This window comes from Phyllostomus discolor, chromosome 1 (assembly GCF_004126475.2).
Source record: "Phyllostomus discolor isolate MPI-MPIP mPhyDis1 chromosome 1, mPhyDis1.pri.v3, whole genome shotgun sequence".
Lineage (NCBI taxonomy): Eukaryota > Metazoa > Chordata > Mammalia > Chiroptera > Phyllostomidae > Phyllostomus > Phyllostomus discolor.
The window spans coordinates 171,813,093-171,827,211 of record NC_040903.2 but is presented as its reverse complement, the minus strand read 5'-3'; the positions used below and the strand labels follow the sequence as shown (position 1 = coordinate 171,827,211).

The 14,119-nt window shown below is 34.5% G+C and overlaps 1 protein-coding gene across 4 annotated transcripts in view; it reads left to right on the top strand.

Annotated features, from left to right (window-relative positions):
* Positions 1–14,119, top strand: part of VPS13C (vacuolar protein sorting 13 homolog C) — a 175,869-nt gene that overhangs the window by 97,310 nt on the left and 64,440 nt on the right. For all 4 annotated transcript variants that reach the window (XM_028507282.2, XM_028507283.2, XM_028507285.2 and 1 more), the window contains 5 exons: positions 220–524; positions 1,408–1,555; positions 6,894–7,044; positions 9,846–9,955; positions 12,640–12,809. In XM_028507282.2, coding sequence (XP_028363083.1) covers positions 220–524; positions 1,408–1,555; positions 6,894–7,044; positions 9,846–9,955; positions 12,640–12,809 — 884 coding nt within the window. The remainder of the gene's footprint in view (positions 1–219; positions 525–1,407; positions 1,556–6,893; positions 7,045–9,845; positions 9,956–12,639; positions 12,810–14,119) is intronic.

Here is a 14,119-nt window from a genome sequence, read left to right as displayed (position 1 = left end):
AAAGTTAAAGGACTCTTCTTTCCTAGAAGTAATTATTGTTAATATCTCAGAGTGCATCTTTCTAGATTTTACTCTTTCCATAAACAAAATCATAGAAAACATCCCTTTTATATTAGCTTTTATTTAGTTTTTCTTTTTAAAGTAAATAATTTTTAAAGTTTTAACTTTTTAAAATAAATCCTGTTTTGGGGAACTCTAAATATAAGTCTCTTCCAACAGAACTTCCTCAACAATTTCCAAACTGCCAAAGAAGCTTTGAGCGCAGCCACAGTACAGGCTGCGGAAAGAGCTGCCTCCAGCATGAAAGACTTGGCTCAAAAGAGTTTCCGCCTTTTGATGGATATCAATTTGAAAGCACCAGTTATTATCATTCCTCAGTCTTCAGTGTCACCTAATGCTGTTATAGCAGATCTGGGTTTAATCAAAGTTGAAAACAAATTTAGCTTAGTTCCTATGGAACATTGTTCTCTTCCCCCAGTCATTGACAAAATGAACATCCAGCTCACTCAGTTGAAACTCTCCAGGTATAAATATATCATCCAACTGTGTATTATTTAGTATAAATAGGATTTTTAAACTCTTTCCAGGGGTAAAGTTCTCTGGTGATTTGTGGTTCTCATTCCTTATTTTTTCTAAATATGAAACCTTGACTGTTGGTGTTTCATCAGTGGTTAGTACCTCACAGTATCTGCATTTTATCTTATTCAATTTATAATGTGGTTTTTCCATTCTGTAAAAATGTCCTGTTACAAAATTATAGTTTATTCAATAATACATAATTTAGATTTATTTTTATTTATACTTTAACTTTGCACATAACTATTTTCTATAGATGGGAGAAAACTTAAAATACAATAAAATTTAAGATTTATTTCTCATTTTTAAACCTAGTCACATTTGGGAATTCTCAATGAGGTATGTAAAGGATTATTGAATACAAATGGGAAAGTGTTGGCTCTGTTAAATGACAAGAGTACTTACTTGGTGTGCAAATAGTTGTTATCAGGCAAGCTAGAAATGAGTGTTACCATATCTTTGTTTAACTTCTGGGTTTGGTGAATTTTTCCCTTTAAGTTTGGAGAAGTACCAGTACTGTAAAACTATAGGCTAATAGGCTCCTCCATTTTTAGAAGGGTTCAACATCTATTTTTAACATTGCAGTATTTGCTGTTGTTAAATAGTCCTTGTGAAAGACAGTTAATAGTGCCGTAATCATTCTTGGTGAGATTTGTGTCTTGGAGCAAGTGTAGGCTCTGTTTTAGATAGCTCTGCACATAAACTTGATTTACTCCGATAGAAGCTGTTAGTGTTCGGGAAAATTGAATGTGGAAACTTAAATAGTATGATAGTCTTCATTTTAAACTATACACTTCAAAGATATAAAATAAATTCTTATCTATTTTTCAGAACCATCTTGCAGGCTGACTTACCACAACATGACATTGAAATTTTAAAACCAGTCAACATGCTTTTGTCTGTACAGCGAAATTTAGCAGCAACATGGTATTTGCAAATTCCAGGGATGGTGATAAAAGGAAAACTAAAACCTATGCAGGTAAGTATATGTATCAAAATATGTGAAAATTGCTAGATAGGCTTTTGTCATTGGTCATAGTGCAGTTCTGGTGTACGTCAGAAGTGATGCTACCTTAAAAGGGAATACTTTCACTGCAAATGAATTCATCCAGTTTTCTATACTTTATTTCATTTTAGTCAAACATTTAGTAAAGCCAGCAAGAGGTGTGAGATAAAACCTTTTGGAGTCTACTGAAAATATTATTAGTAATTTTGGAAAATAAAGTTTTAAGGCAATTAAATTATGAGTATAATGTGATTGATATTTAAATACTACATTCAGAGTACCTCAGTAGTATTTTCCTACAATTCCTACAATTAAATTGTTGTAGGAATGTCCCTGTGTGTAATGTGAGCAGATACATTATATGAGGAACAGTGTCTGTTCAGGGTATTCATAGAGAATTCTCTGTTCCAGAGTATGGATGACTTAATATCTCTCTTACTGTTAAGATATTAGATCTCAGGGCTAATATTTGTCCCATTTTTCTTTCTTTCAAAGATTGAAAGCAAAAGTTAATTTTAAATGTCTTATCAGTAGGAGAATGTGGATCAAATTCTTGTATATTCATACAATGGACATTATAAAGTGAAGGAGCTAGAACTGTACAAAGCAAAATAGGTATATCTTAAACATATTAATGAAAAAAATGTGTTGCAAAATGATAGTGCCTTTCTATATCATTTCAGATTTTACAACAATAAGCCAATGGGCAATACTCTATATTGTTGATAGTGGTAAATGTAAGAAAGTATTCACGGAAAGAATAATTCTTTAGTTCAGAATAGTATCTTTGAGGAGGAAAGGAGAAGGGAATGGGGTCTCAGAAGTGAACACAGGGCTTCAACCACATCTATAATGGGGACAAGAGATCTGAAGCAAATATGGCAATTTGTTGAGGCTCAACTTAGCTAGATGGTAGGTACACTGGGAGGATTATAGTATTCTCCATGCTTTTCCTTTATGCTTTCTGTATTTCAAAAGAAAGCAAGAAAAAAGTATCGTCCAACAGTTTAACAACAAAGGGTGATCATCACTCTAACTAAAAGGACTCCCATTAAATCAAGAATGCAGCCATAGTGGGTGTGGTTTTCATTGCCTAATTTGACGGAGATGCAGGCCTCTTTAAACAACCTCTCATTGGTCAGAATGTATATTAGTTTTCTTGGGTCCAGAGTGCAGCTAAGGAAGGGTATCAGGCAGGTGACATCAAAAGTTGTTTTGGGTCGAACAGCTTGACTGTTCTTTAAGAACTGTGGGACTACTCTCACATTGTCCTTCAGAGTTAGTGAAGGTCAGTCTGTGTCTATGATGCAGTTGCTGTTTTCACCCACAGGAAACCAAATGAGGCGGTGAAGTTAGCTGCTCTTTCAGGCAGCTGTATCTTGGCTGGTATCACAAGGATGAATACACAAGGAGGTTCTAGGGAGTTCAAGTGACACCTGCTGTATGGGGACGGGGGCTTGGGGCAAACGAGTAGTCCCTAGTTATTATCTCATGCCACATCATCTCCCCATTTTTATTTAGACTGGGAATCAGACAATTTGTTTGGTGATAGGGGCCTCATTTCGGGGACGAAAGGTACTATGGTGTTCAGAGGAGAAAGTGCTGCGATTGCACACATGCTCATGGGAATTTGTATTTAAGCACTTGAAACAGGCCATTTGAATCACTCTATGGGTAAGGAAAACCTACAAAAGATAGAAGGATTAAAGGGTTTAATGGATCTTGACAACTAGTGGCAGCTTTGTTTGTTCTGCTTCATGTTCTGCAGCCACCTATGAGGAAGAGGATATTATTCATATTTTATTTTTTTAGCATTTTTAAAATTTTACTTTAGTCATTATTCAAGTACAGTTTTCTGTCCTTTACTCCCATTCCAGCCCACCCACCCATCCCTCCCCACCTCCCTCCCATAGTCATATTTTAAACATTAAGAAACTTGAATTAGGGAAACTAAGGAATTTGGCCAACAATATAGCTTGAAAGTGGTAGAGTTGATAGAGATCTGCCTGACTCAAAAGCTCTATTCTCCTTTCCTATTCAGAAAAGGAATAAAGCTTTATTCCTTTCTGCCACATTACCCTTTTATAAAATTAGGAGATGAATAAGATACTCATTTCCTGGTTTGTGTTTTAGCTTTAAAAATACTTTGTGTGGTTTTCTCTCACACACCCCCTACTGGGGACCTGGTCCACAACCCAGGCATGTGCCCTGACTGGGAATCCAACTGGCAACCCTTTGTTGCACAGGCTGGCACTCAATCCACTGAGCTATACCAGCCAGGGCTAAAAATACTTTGTAGATGCATTTGTTACTCTTCTAAGAGGCATTTCTTAATAAGTTAAACAAATGTTTTATGTATGTCCAGATGCATATGTACTACATCTGGAATAAGAGCTGGATTATAGGAGAGCATCTTTTTACTTGTTGGTAGAGTCCAGAAACTGAAACAGTACTCTTCCTGTATGGAGTGGGGAGGAGAGTAAATAATAATGTGCAGGAAGGTGCTAGTATTTGGTGAGAAGAGAGAGGGGCAGAATGGAGATGAGGTGGTTAGGAGAGGGAAGGGAGGCACAGGTCCAGGAATGGGATGAGACAGAGAATAACAGACACAGCAGAAGGGTAATAGAGTGCCAGAGGCAGTGGCTTGAAGGTGGGTAGAGGCAGAAGTGTGTTTACACACAGGAGGAAAGTTTCATAACTATACAACATGAAATACTCTTTCTTGGTATTTATGGTCCTAACTCTTTTTAAAAATTAAATTTATTGGAGTGACATTGGTTAATAAGATTATATAGGTTTCAAATGTACAGTTCTATAATACGTCATCTTATTATTGCATTGTGTGCTCACTACCCAAAGTCAAATCTTCTGTCACTATGTATTTGATCCCCCATTGTCCTTTACTATCTTTTATCCTCCTTCCCTCTGGCATACTGTTGTCTGCATGTATGAGTTTTTGTTTGTTCTTCTTGTTTGTTCATTTGTTGCTTTCAGTTTTAATCCCACATAAGAGTAAATCATGTGGTTCTTAACTTTTTCTGTTGATTTATTTCACTTAGCATAGTATTCTCAAGATCTATTCATGTTGTCACAAATGGCAGTATTTCATCTTCTCTTATGGCTGAGTAGTATTCTATTGTCTGTATGTACTGCATCTTCTTTATCCTATCAGCTAACAAAGGACACTCCAGTTGTTTCCATGTCTTGGCTATCATGAATAATGCTGCAGTAAACATAGGGGTCCATATATCTTTGTGAGTAAATGTTCTCAAGTTTTTTGAGTAGATACTCAGAAGAGGGATTTCTGGGTCATATGATAACTCTGTTCTTTATTTTTTGAGGAGCCTCCGTAGTGTTTTCAGAGTGGCAGTACCAGGTTACATTCCCACCAGCAGTGAAAGAGGATTCTTTTTTCTCCACAACCTCTCCAACGCTTGTTATTACAATGTTTATTTTGTTGATAGTAGCCATTTTAACAGGTGTGAGGTGGTATCTCAGTGTAGTTTTGATATGCATTTCCCTATAGCTAGTGAAGTGGAACATTTTTTCATGTATCTGTTGGTCATTTATGTCTTTTTGGGAGAAGCGTTTTCTGTTCAGGTCCTCTGTCCATTTTTTAATTGGATTGTTTTATGTCAAGTTGTATGAGTTCTTGATATATTTTGGATTTTAACCCCTTGTTGGAGCTGTTGTTTGTAAGTATTTTCTCCCACTTGGTTGGTTGCCTTTTTGTTTTATTGGTTTCTTTTGCTGTGTAGAAGCTTTTTAGTTTGATATGGCCCCATTCATTTATTTTTGTCTTTACCTCCCTCGCCTTTGGAGTCAAATTCATAAAATCTTCTCTAAGTCCAAGGTCGATAATTTTAGTACCTATGTCTTCTATGTAATTTTTGTTTCAGGTCTTATATTTAGATCTTTGATCCATTTTGAGTTAATTTTTGTGTAGGGGGAGGAGCAGTAGTCTGATTTCATTCTTTGCGTATGACTTGTAAACTGATTGAATTTGGCAATGAAAAGGCACAGAGTAGCAGATTAGATTAAAAAATAAAACCCAATTATATGCTGTCTTTGGGAGACATTTCTATGCTACAAAGACAAATGTAGACTCAAAGTGAAAAGATGGAACACGATTCTCAAAGGAAATGGCATTTACAGAAAAGCAGGTGTAGCCATACTTATATCTGACAAAATAGATTTCAGTAAGAAGTCTAAGAAAGGTAATTAGCCCTGGCTGGTGTGGCTCTGTGGATTGAGCATGGGCTACAAAGCAAAGGGTAGCCAGTTTGATTCCCAGTCAGAGCACATGCCTGGGTTGTGGGCCAGGTCCTCAGTGGGGGACATGTGAGAGGCAACCACACATTGATGTTTCTTTTCTTCTCTTTCTCCCTTTCCCTCTCTCTAAAAATAAATAAATAAAATCTTTAAAAGAAAAAAGAAAGGTAATGAGAAAGAGATGGATATTTATAAAGATAAAAGGAACACTACATCAAGAAGACATAACGCTTCTCAATATACGTGTACCCAATCAGGGAGCACTGAATATGTAAAGCAAGTACTAACAGAACAAAAGGGAGAAACTGACAAAAACATAGTCAGAGTAGGGGACATTAATACCCCATTGACAGCTATAAACAGATCATCCAAAAAGAAAATCCATGAAGAAATTTTGGTCTTAAGTGACAAATTAGACCAAATGGACATAATTGACATGTATAGAACCTTTCATCCCAGAACACCAGATTATACATTCTTCTCTAGTGCACATGGAGCATTCTCAAGGATAGACCATATGTTGGGACATAAAACTAGCCGTAACACATTTAAGAAGATTGAAGCTATACCAAGCATATTCTTCAGTCACAGTGCTTTGAAAATAGAAATCAACTCCAAAAAGGAAGCAAAAATCCCCACAAATGTGTGGAGAATAAACTAACTCCCCTCCCCCCTTTTTAAGTTAGATTAGTGATTTTCAACCAGTGTACTGCAAGAATTTTTAAAACATGGAATACTGGACTATGTAGTCAGGGGCACTAACCACTTTTCCCTTGGATTGTCAAATAAAAAATGATAATAGACAACACAACTATAGCCATTCTGTGTGAATGAATAAATTTTTTTGTCAGGTTGGCAAAAAATATTGATATATATTTGGGTGTGCCTCAGAATTTTAGTAATTAGTTTATGTGTGCTGTGAGATGAAAAAGGTTAACAATTGCTGAGTTAAACAATTTGAGGAACCCTAAATTAAGACATGGATATGATATTCTGCATTTTAATTACTTTATATCAGTAACAACTTGTTGGTTTCTAGGTTGCTCTCAGTGAAGATGATTTAACAGTTTTAATGAAAATTTTGCTGGAAAATCTTGCAGAAGCTTCTTCACAGCCAAGCCCTACAACATCTGTCCAGGAGGTTGTAAGAGTCAGAAAAGATGTTTCAGGTGGACCTGACCACTGCAAAGGTATAAATGAAGATTTTTACTTTGATTATGGAGAAAAATTAGCAATAATGCCATAGTGACATTTAGGTTTTTTTAGTTGCCCTGCATAAGATAGCATGAACGGATTCAGTATTGTATCAATATTATTTACTGTGGAAAAGATCCCAGGGGAAGGAGGTATGCTCAGTGTCTGCTGTAAGCGGAGAAGGAGGGGCTACATGTTGTAGCCCGCTTGATGCATGTTTGCCTTTTACTTGTGAAGGCTGAATTTGCTGACCCCAAGAGGCACTGTGGTGGTATACTGTTTTTTTCTCTAAAAAGCAAACTAGTCATGCAGCAGAGTAAGGTTCCTAAATAATTAGGAGAGAAAAGGACCTTGGTATCTTACTCAGATGACTGGCCCATGAGAAAGGAAGGTATTCATATATAGTTAACACCTTTATGTATTTGGATTCATTGGAGAATGACATACAGTGGTACCTCACTACTTGTTGGCTTGAGAACTTGTCAGATCTGGTATTTGTCACACTTTGATGAGAAAAAGTGTTTCAGCACTCAGTATCTGCTTGCCACTCATCACACTTGCTAGAACTTGTATGAGTCACAATGACACCCCACAAGAGAAAATGCTTTACCAGTCATCTCTTGCTCACCACTCATTGGAATGAATTAACAACAAATACTGAGGTACCACTGTAGTCAGATACATAAGGGAATTTTCCAAGTTATTAGAAATGAATCTTCTAAGAGCACCGAACCTTTTAAAGTTCAGCCATTTTCGAAGAGTAAGTTTTCTAAATTACAAGGTTTCTTCTTGCCTTATTAAATGATTATATAGAATATAATTTTACTTTTTCATAATTTTAAGTCATTGCTATGAATATTATCTTTTATTAGACTGTGAATGGGTTAATATTTCCATGGCTAAAAAGAGATGAAGTTCTCCTTCTCCTTATAATAAATGTCCCTAGGCTGTTGTGTTTTTATAATGCTTTGATCATCACCTATTACACCTGTATAACTGCCTGTTAACAATACCATACCAACACTGCTTCTGCTATAATAAGGACCCATGTATTTTGAGATAGCAAAACAAATTATTGGAGCAGTATGCAAAATCAGGTTTTTGGTTCAGGTGGTAGTTATGAGTGCTATATGAGCTTGGTGAAACTAGTGTCTTCTCCCCAGGTTAGGTTAATGCCACCATATAGACAGATGCTAGATAAGCAGGCTGTTGCTATGGTTAGACACAGAACTGTGTACAGGCAAGCTTTATGTGATTGCTGCTCTCATTATGTTCAGCTATGATCAATTTATGTATTTGGTTCTGGATATTTGATTAATGTGATATTGGGTTGGTCAAAAAGTCCATTTAGTTTTTTCTGTAAAATAAAAGACACATTTTTCACTTTTACCAATGACTTCATGGATTTGGACATTTTGAATATATTGGCTCTCTACCATGTGGTGTAACTTTGATTGTTCTCAATTAATGTCTTAATTTGACTGCTATTAATTTCAATTGCTGTACTCAACCATGGTGCATCATCCAGCCAGAAATCTCCAGCACGAAACTTCACCAACCACATTTTACATGTTCGATCAGTCACAATACCTTCTCCATGCACTGCACAAATACTTTTTTTGTGTTCCACTTGTGTTTTCACCTTTCTTGAAATAATAAAGCATAATATACCAAAAATGTTACATGTTTTCTTCCATCTTCAGTGTTAAAATGGCTACCCAAAAATTCACCAATTTTGATTAGTTTTTTTTTAAATGCATGCTGATATGACTGTTGTCACAATACAGTCTAACAAAATTGTTTTTGAACCAAGTTAAGGCACCTAAGTGCTACTGTAGAGCCATCTTACAGGCAAAAAAAAGACCTAATGAACTTTTTGGCTGGCCCATACTTTGGAAAACTTGGGAGTTCGGATGAAACCTGCAAACATAGTGAAGGCTGGAGTGTAAATTATTTTTCAGAGAAGTAAAGAAAAAAACCCCAGCATTCTTCAACTTGGAGAAGCCTTTATGTGGTTCAAGTTATGCAGTGCTTGCTGTTAGACTAACTTTTAAGAACACACTTTCCTATAAATGACCAAAGAATAGAATTAATTCCCAAAAGAGATTATAGAATCACTTTGTAAGAGTGATTGAAATATCTTCCAGTATCTTTGTAGTATATTGAAAGCAATATCTATACTTACCTGCCTAAAAAATTTCTGCCTAAAGATGAGGGAAAACACTAAATTACCTCTTGAAGTCTCTCTTGTCTCAAAATTCCAAAGGTTCCCTGACTCTGTTACTGAGTTATATTATGTCCTTCTTGTCAAGGTAGTGGGTTGTGCGATACAGTAATTAAAGGTAGTTAGAAGTGCATTATGCTAGCAGAGAATCTGGTACTGATTAGCTGTCTATTTTAGGGCAAATTATTTTACTTTTCTATGCCTCTAGTTTTATGATCTACTGAGAATGTCTTGTAACCAGTTACATGAAATACTTTGATAGTCGTAAATCTACTCTCTAATAAGTAGTCTTGCTTTGGAGGGGCTTTTAAAAAATTTGTCTTGATAGTCTTTGCAAGACCCCCTCTGTTTTTTAAAATGTAGATAATCTGCCTCTGTGGATATTTTGCCCTGTTCTAAATATATATAGAATAAATCACTGGCATTTATATTATCTCATAACATGATTTAAAGAATTCTAAAAAATACGATACAAATTTAGAATAATAAGTTATCCTAGCTTTTAGAATATAAATAAAGTCATATACCTGCATTAAAGTTTTTAAATTTTTATATTTATGTTTGCACCATCAGAACAAGATTTGATAGACTCAAAGCTTTCTGTGGACCAGAATGTCACTCTTCAATTTGACTTTCACTTTGAATCTCTTTCCATTGTGCTTTATAACAGTGATATCAACCAGGTATGTACTAAATTTCTGTATTGCGAAATAAATCCTTAGCTTTTTATTGAATTTTAGAATATTGACATTTTTGATATGTCTGTTCATTAAAAAATTGTATGTCTCTAAAATTCTATTTGGACTAGAGAATACTTTGTACATTGATCTTGTTCTTTGACTTCACTTTGTTACTGTTCTTAATATTACTAGGCTAAGGGATTTTTTTTCTAAATGGCATTAGCACTAAAACACTTTGATCCATCACTAGTAGAAAAATCTTACATATGAGTAATTATATGTACAACTTTATTATATAGCTAAAAATACATATATAAATTTACATATAAAATGTAAATGTACATTAAAAATACATATAAAAATACATATATAAATTTTATATGTAGTAGATATATATTCAGGATACTCATTAGTGAGTTGAAGAATCAAGTTCCTGTACCATAATGATATGAACTAAATAACGTATCAGTGGTACTTTATTTTTTATTTCTTTTTCTTTTTTTTTCAAGATTTTATTCATTTATTTTTAGAGAGAGAGGAAGGGAGGGAGAAAGAGAGGGAAAGAAACATTAATGTGTGGTTGCCTCTCATGCCCCCTGCTACTGTGGACCTGGTCTACAACCCAGGCATGTGCCCTGACTGGGAATTGAGCCGGATACCCTTTGGTTTGCAGGCTGGCACTGAATCTCCTGAGGCACACCAGCCAGGGCCATCAGTGGTATTTTAGAAAGCTATTTTTATTCTGTAGATAGTGTCTTTTAATAATTTTTGATTATATCAATTAATTATGTTTAATATGCATAATATGTTTGCTGTATGCTAATACCCATAATTTATATTAATACTCACAATATTTTCTGATTGTGGATATTATATCTGTTAATGTCCATTTATATGTTATCTTACATTTTATGTTGTTTTCTAAAAATTATATAATCATACATTGTTACTGTCGAAACTTGATTAGTATTTGTTATTTGTATAATGAACCGCCATAATTTTTTTAATGTTAACTAAAAGGCGAGAAAATTTACCTTTCTGGAAAATGAACAGTTAAATATCTTCTTTATTTCACTTACGGTACTATCATTTTTCTGGTTACCCACCTTTAGAATCTCTGTTGTCTTTTAGTTCCCTCTTTGTTGACCATTATTCATTTAGACACTGATTACTCTGAGTTTTTTCTTTGAATGTTTGTTTTTTCCTGTCAGTTCTCACTGCTGCTTCTAGTACTGTAATGGCTTCCTTGTTTGTTGCTCTTTTTCCTTTCATCCATCCTAGACATTGGTACAAGAAAAATCATGTAGGAAATGATAAAAAAATAATTTCCCACATGATTTTTATGTAGCCATTTACAACTTCCTATTCTAATTTAAAAACAAAAACATTCAGTGCTGTGTAAATTTTGCCTTACTAAAAGAAAGTTCAGTGACTTCAAATTGTCTACATCAGTAGTTGTACCACAGACATTAATATATTGTGATCAGTAGATAATGTCACAGGTAATTTCTATTCATAGTTACAAATCAGAAATTTATGAATTATTTGCAGTTTTATGAATTAAAGTCATTCCAAGTTTGTCAATAATAGTGTCATTTTGACCCATTTGCATGTAATGCACTCTGTTAAATAAGAGAAAATGTAGAGTTAAACACATGCCAATAATTAATTGCAGATCACCCTCACAGAAGTGCCCTCATGGTCTTCACTCAGCTATTAGGGTTAATGTTCTTTACTTAACCAAAAACTTTTTTCTTTTTGTTTATTTGGTTAGGTTTTAAAGTCTAGGCATACCTACACAATTTCGAGCTATGTTTTGATGACAAAGATTGAGGTCCTTTTTCCTATATATAAAATTTTAAATCTTTAGTTTGGGAGTTGAGACCTCGATTAGTCCTCCATAATTCTCTCCAGCCCTTATTCCCTGCTGTTCTTTAATTGGACTATTCAAGCCTGTACCTTGTGCCTTCAGAGCATCTTGAATTGTTTGTTCATGTTTTCTCCCTATCTAGAGTGTCTTCCACACCCTCATAGCATGTCTAATCCCACTCAGTCTCTGAGGCTCAGTTAAGTTCTCACCTTCATGATTTTTTCCTAGCCCTTAAAAATCACTTTGACCCTCTGAGCTTTTGCTCTTTATATTTTTTACCTTTTCACTTATTATCCTTTGTGGAATATGGGAGGATATATATCTGAATAAATGACTACATGTTATTTTGTGATCATTTACAACTTATAGCATCTCCTAGTGATGTCCCTTATAATGTATTTCTATTTTTTTTCAGTTAGGGTATAAGGTCACTTAGCTTGCCTACATGCCTTGCCATTCTTATAAACCCCATAGTTTCTATCATGATGTTTTTTACAGAAGAACTCATTAAGTATCCACTAGTTATGATGATTGATTGACAAAAATATTTCCTGATTATTTTTGTTTGTTTTTGCATTGAACTGATAAATTTTTATATGTTTACTATTGTTAAGTATCAGCACATACATAGGTGTATTTATTGTACATATGTATATACTGACAAGCACAATTATTCTGTTGTGTTGTTTGTGTTTTAACACCCATTCTTTTAAAATTTGTGATATTGATATGCTTTAATTTCTTAATTAAGAAATGTTTATAAGTAATTACATAGTATTTAAAGATAATTTATTCTTTTGCTTGAAAAATACCACAGGAATCCAAACTTTCATTTCATAATGACAGTTTGAGGCTTGGTGAACTCAGACTTCATTTTATGGCCTCCTCAGGGAAGATGTTTAAGGATGGCTCAATGACTGTCGGCATTAAACTTAAGTCCTGCACCCTCGATGATCTCAGAGAAGGCATTGAAAGAGCAACATCAAGGTTTTTCATCTCTGAATTTGCTATATATTATTTAAGCTTGGCATCACACCTGGCATTGCTACCAGGCATTGAAGCCTGGCTTGGGATGATCAAAAGAGGTCTTTGGTCATATTGCAATTTGCAGAGTATCAGGAAGTAATGCTGATGTCAAATACAATTGCTTTAAATTTTGAATTAAAGAGAACTTTAATAATAAAATGGAATACTGCCTTAAAAGCATGAACCAAGAACTGTATGAATTTTAATAGTTAAATCCACATGGTAACATTACCAAATCCATTAGTAATATGTTTTTCTAAATTGTTCCTAGTAGGCAGAATCTTTTTTAAAAATCTTAAAATTATGTATAATTTTATAAATTTATAAATTATATAAAATTATATAAATTTATAAATTATATCTAAATTTTTTGATTTATTTTTTGTCTCCAAACAGTTCTCTGACATCTCTTTCAAAGTTTTAGTAGAAATGGAATCCCTAGCATTTGTACATTAGCAATGTCTATTTTTTTTTAATATATTTTTTAAAGATTTTTATTTATTTATTTTTTTAGGGAGGGAAGGGAGGGAGATAGAGAGAGAGAGAAACATCAATGTGCGGTTGCCGGGGGTTCTGGCCTGCAACCCAGGAATGTACCCTGGCTGGGAATCGAAACTGGGACACTTTGGTTCCCAGCCCGCGCTCAATCCACTGAGCTATGCCAGCCAGGGGCAGCAATGTCTATTTTTGAAAGATTAACTCATATCAGCCTGCTATAAAGAAAAATGTGTAACTTTAATATCCTAATTATGTTTTTATTTCTTTCTCAAATAATGAGGCAAAGTATTTTTGTCTTGTCTTTTTTTTTTAAATTATGCTGCTACCTAACCTTGGACTCCATTTGAAATACATACTGAATACTTCTGAGCCCTTTGTTTTTCTCAGAGATGAGTAAATGAAAAAATAATGGTATCATGCGTCCAGCTTTTCATTTCATTTCAGTTTTCACATTTCATGTTTGAGGTAGCTGTCACAGCTATCTGGGGGACTGTGATTAAAAGCCATTGTGTTTCTGGTAGCCTTGTCTTTGTAGCACATGTGAGGATGTATGGGAACTATCATTGTAGTCACTTGATAAACACTGAGTGATTTGAATTATATTGAATAGTTTTGGACTCAAATTATATAGAATGATCTTTGGAGATAAATTTTCCGAAGGAGGTTGTATTTTGTGAAACAATCTAAAGAGGTGTCTCTTAATTTTTGTGGGACCCATTAATGTGTTTAGTTAATGGCTGAAATTTCTTCCAATAGCCATCGATTTGTTTTTC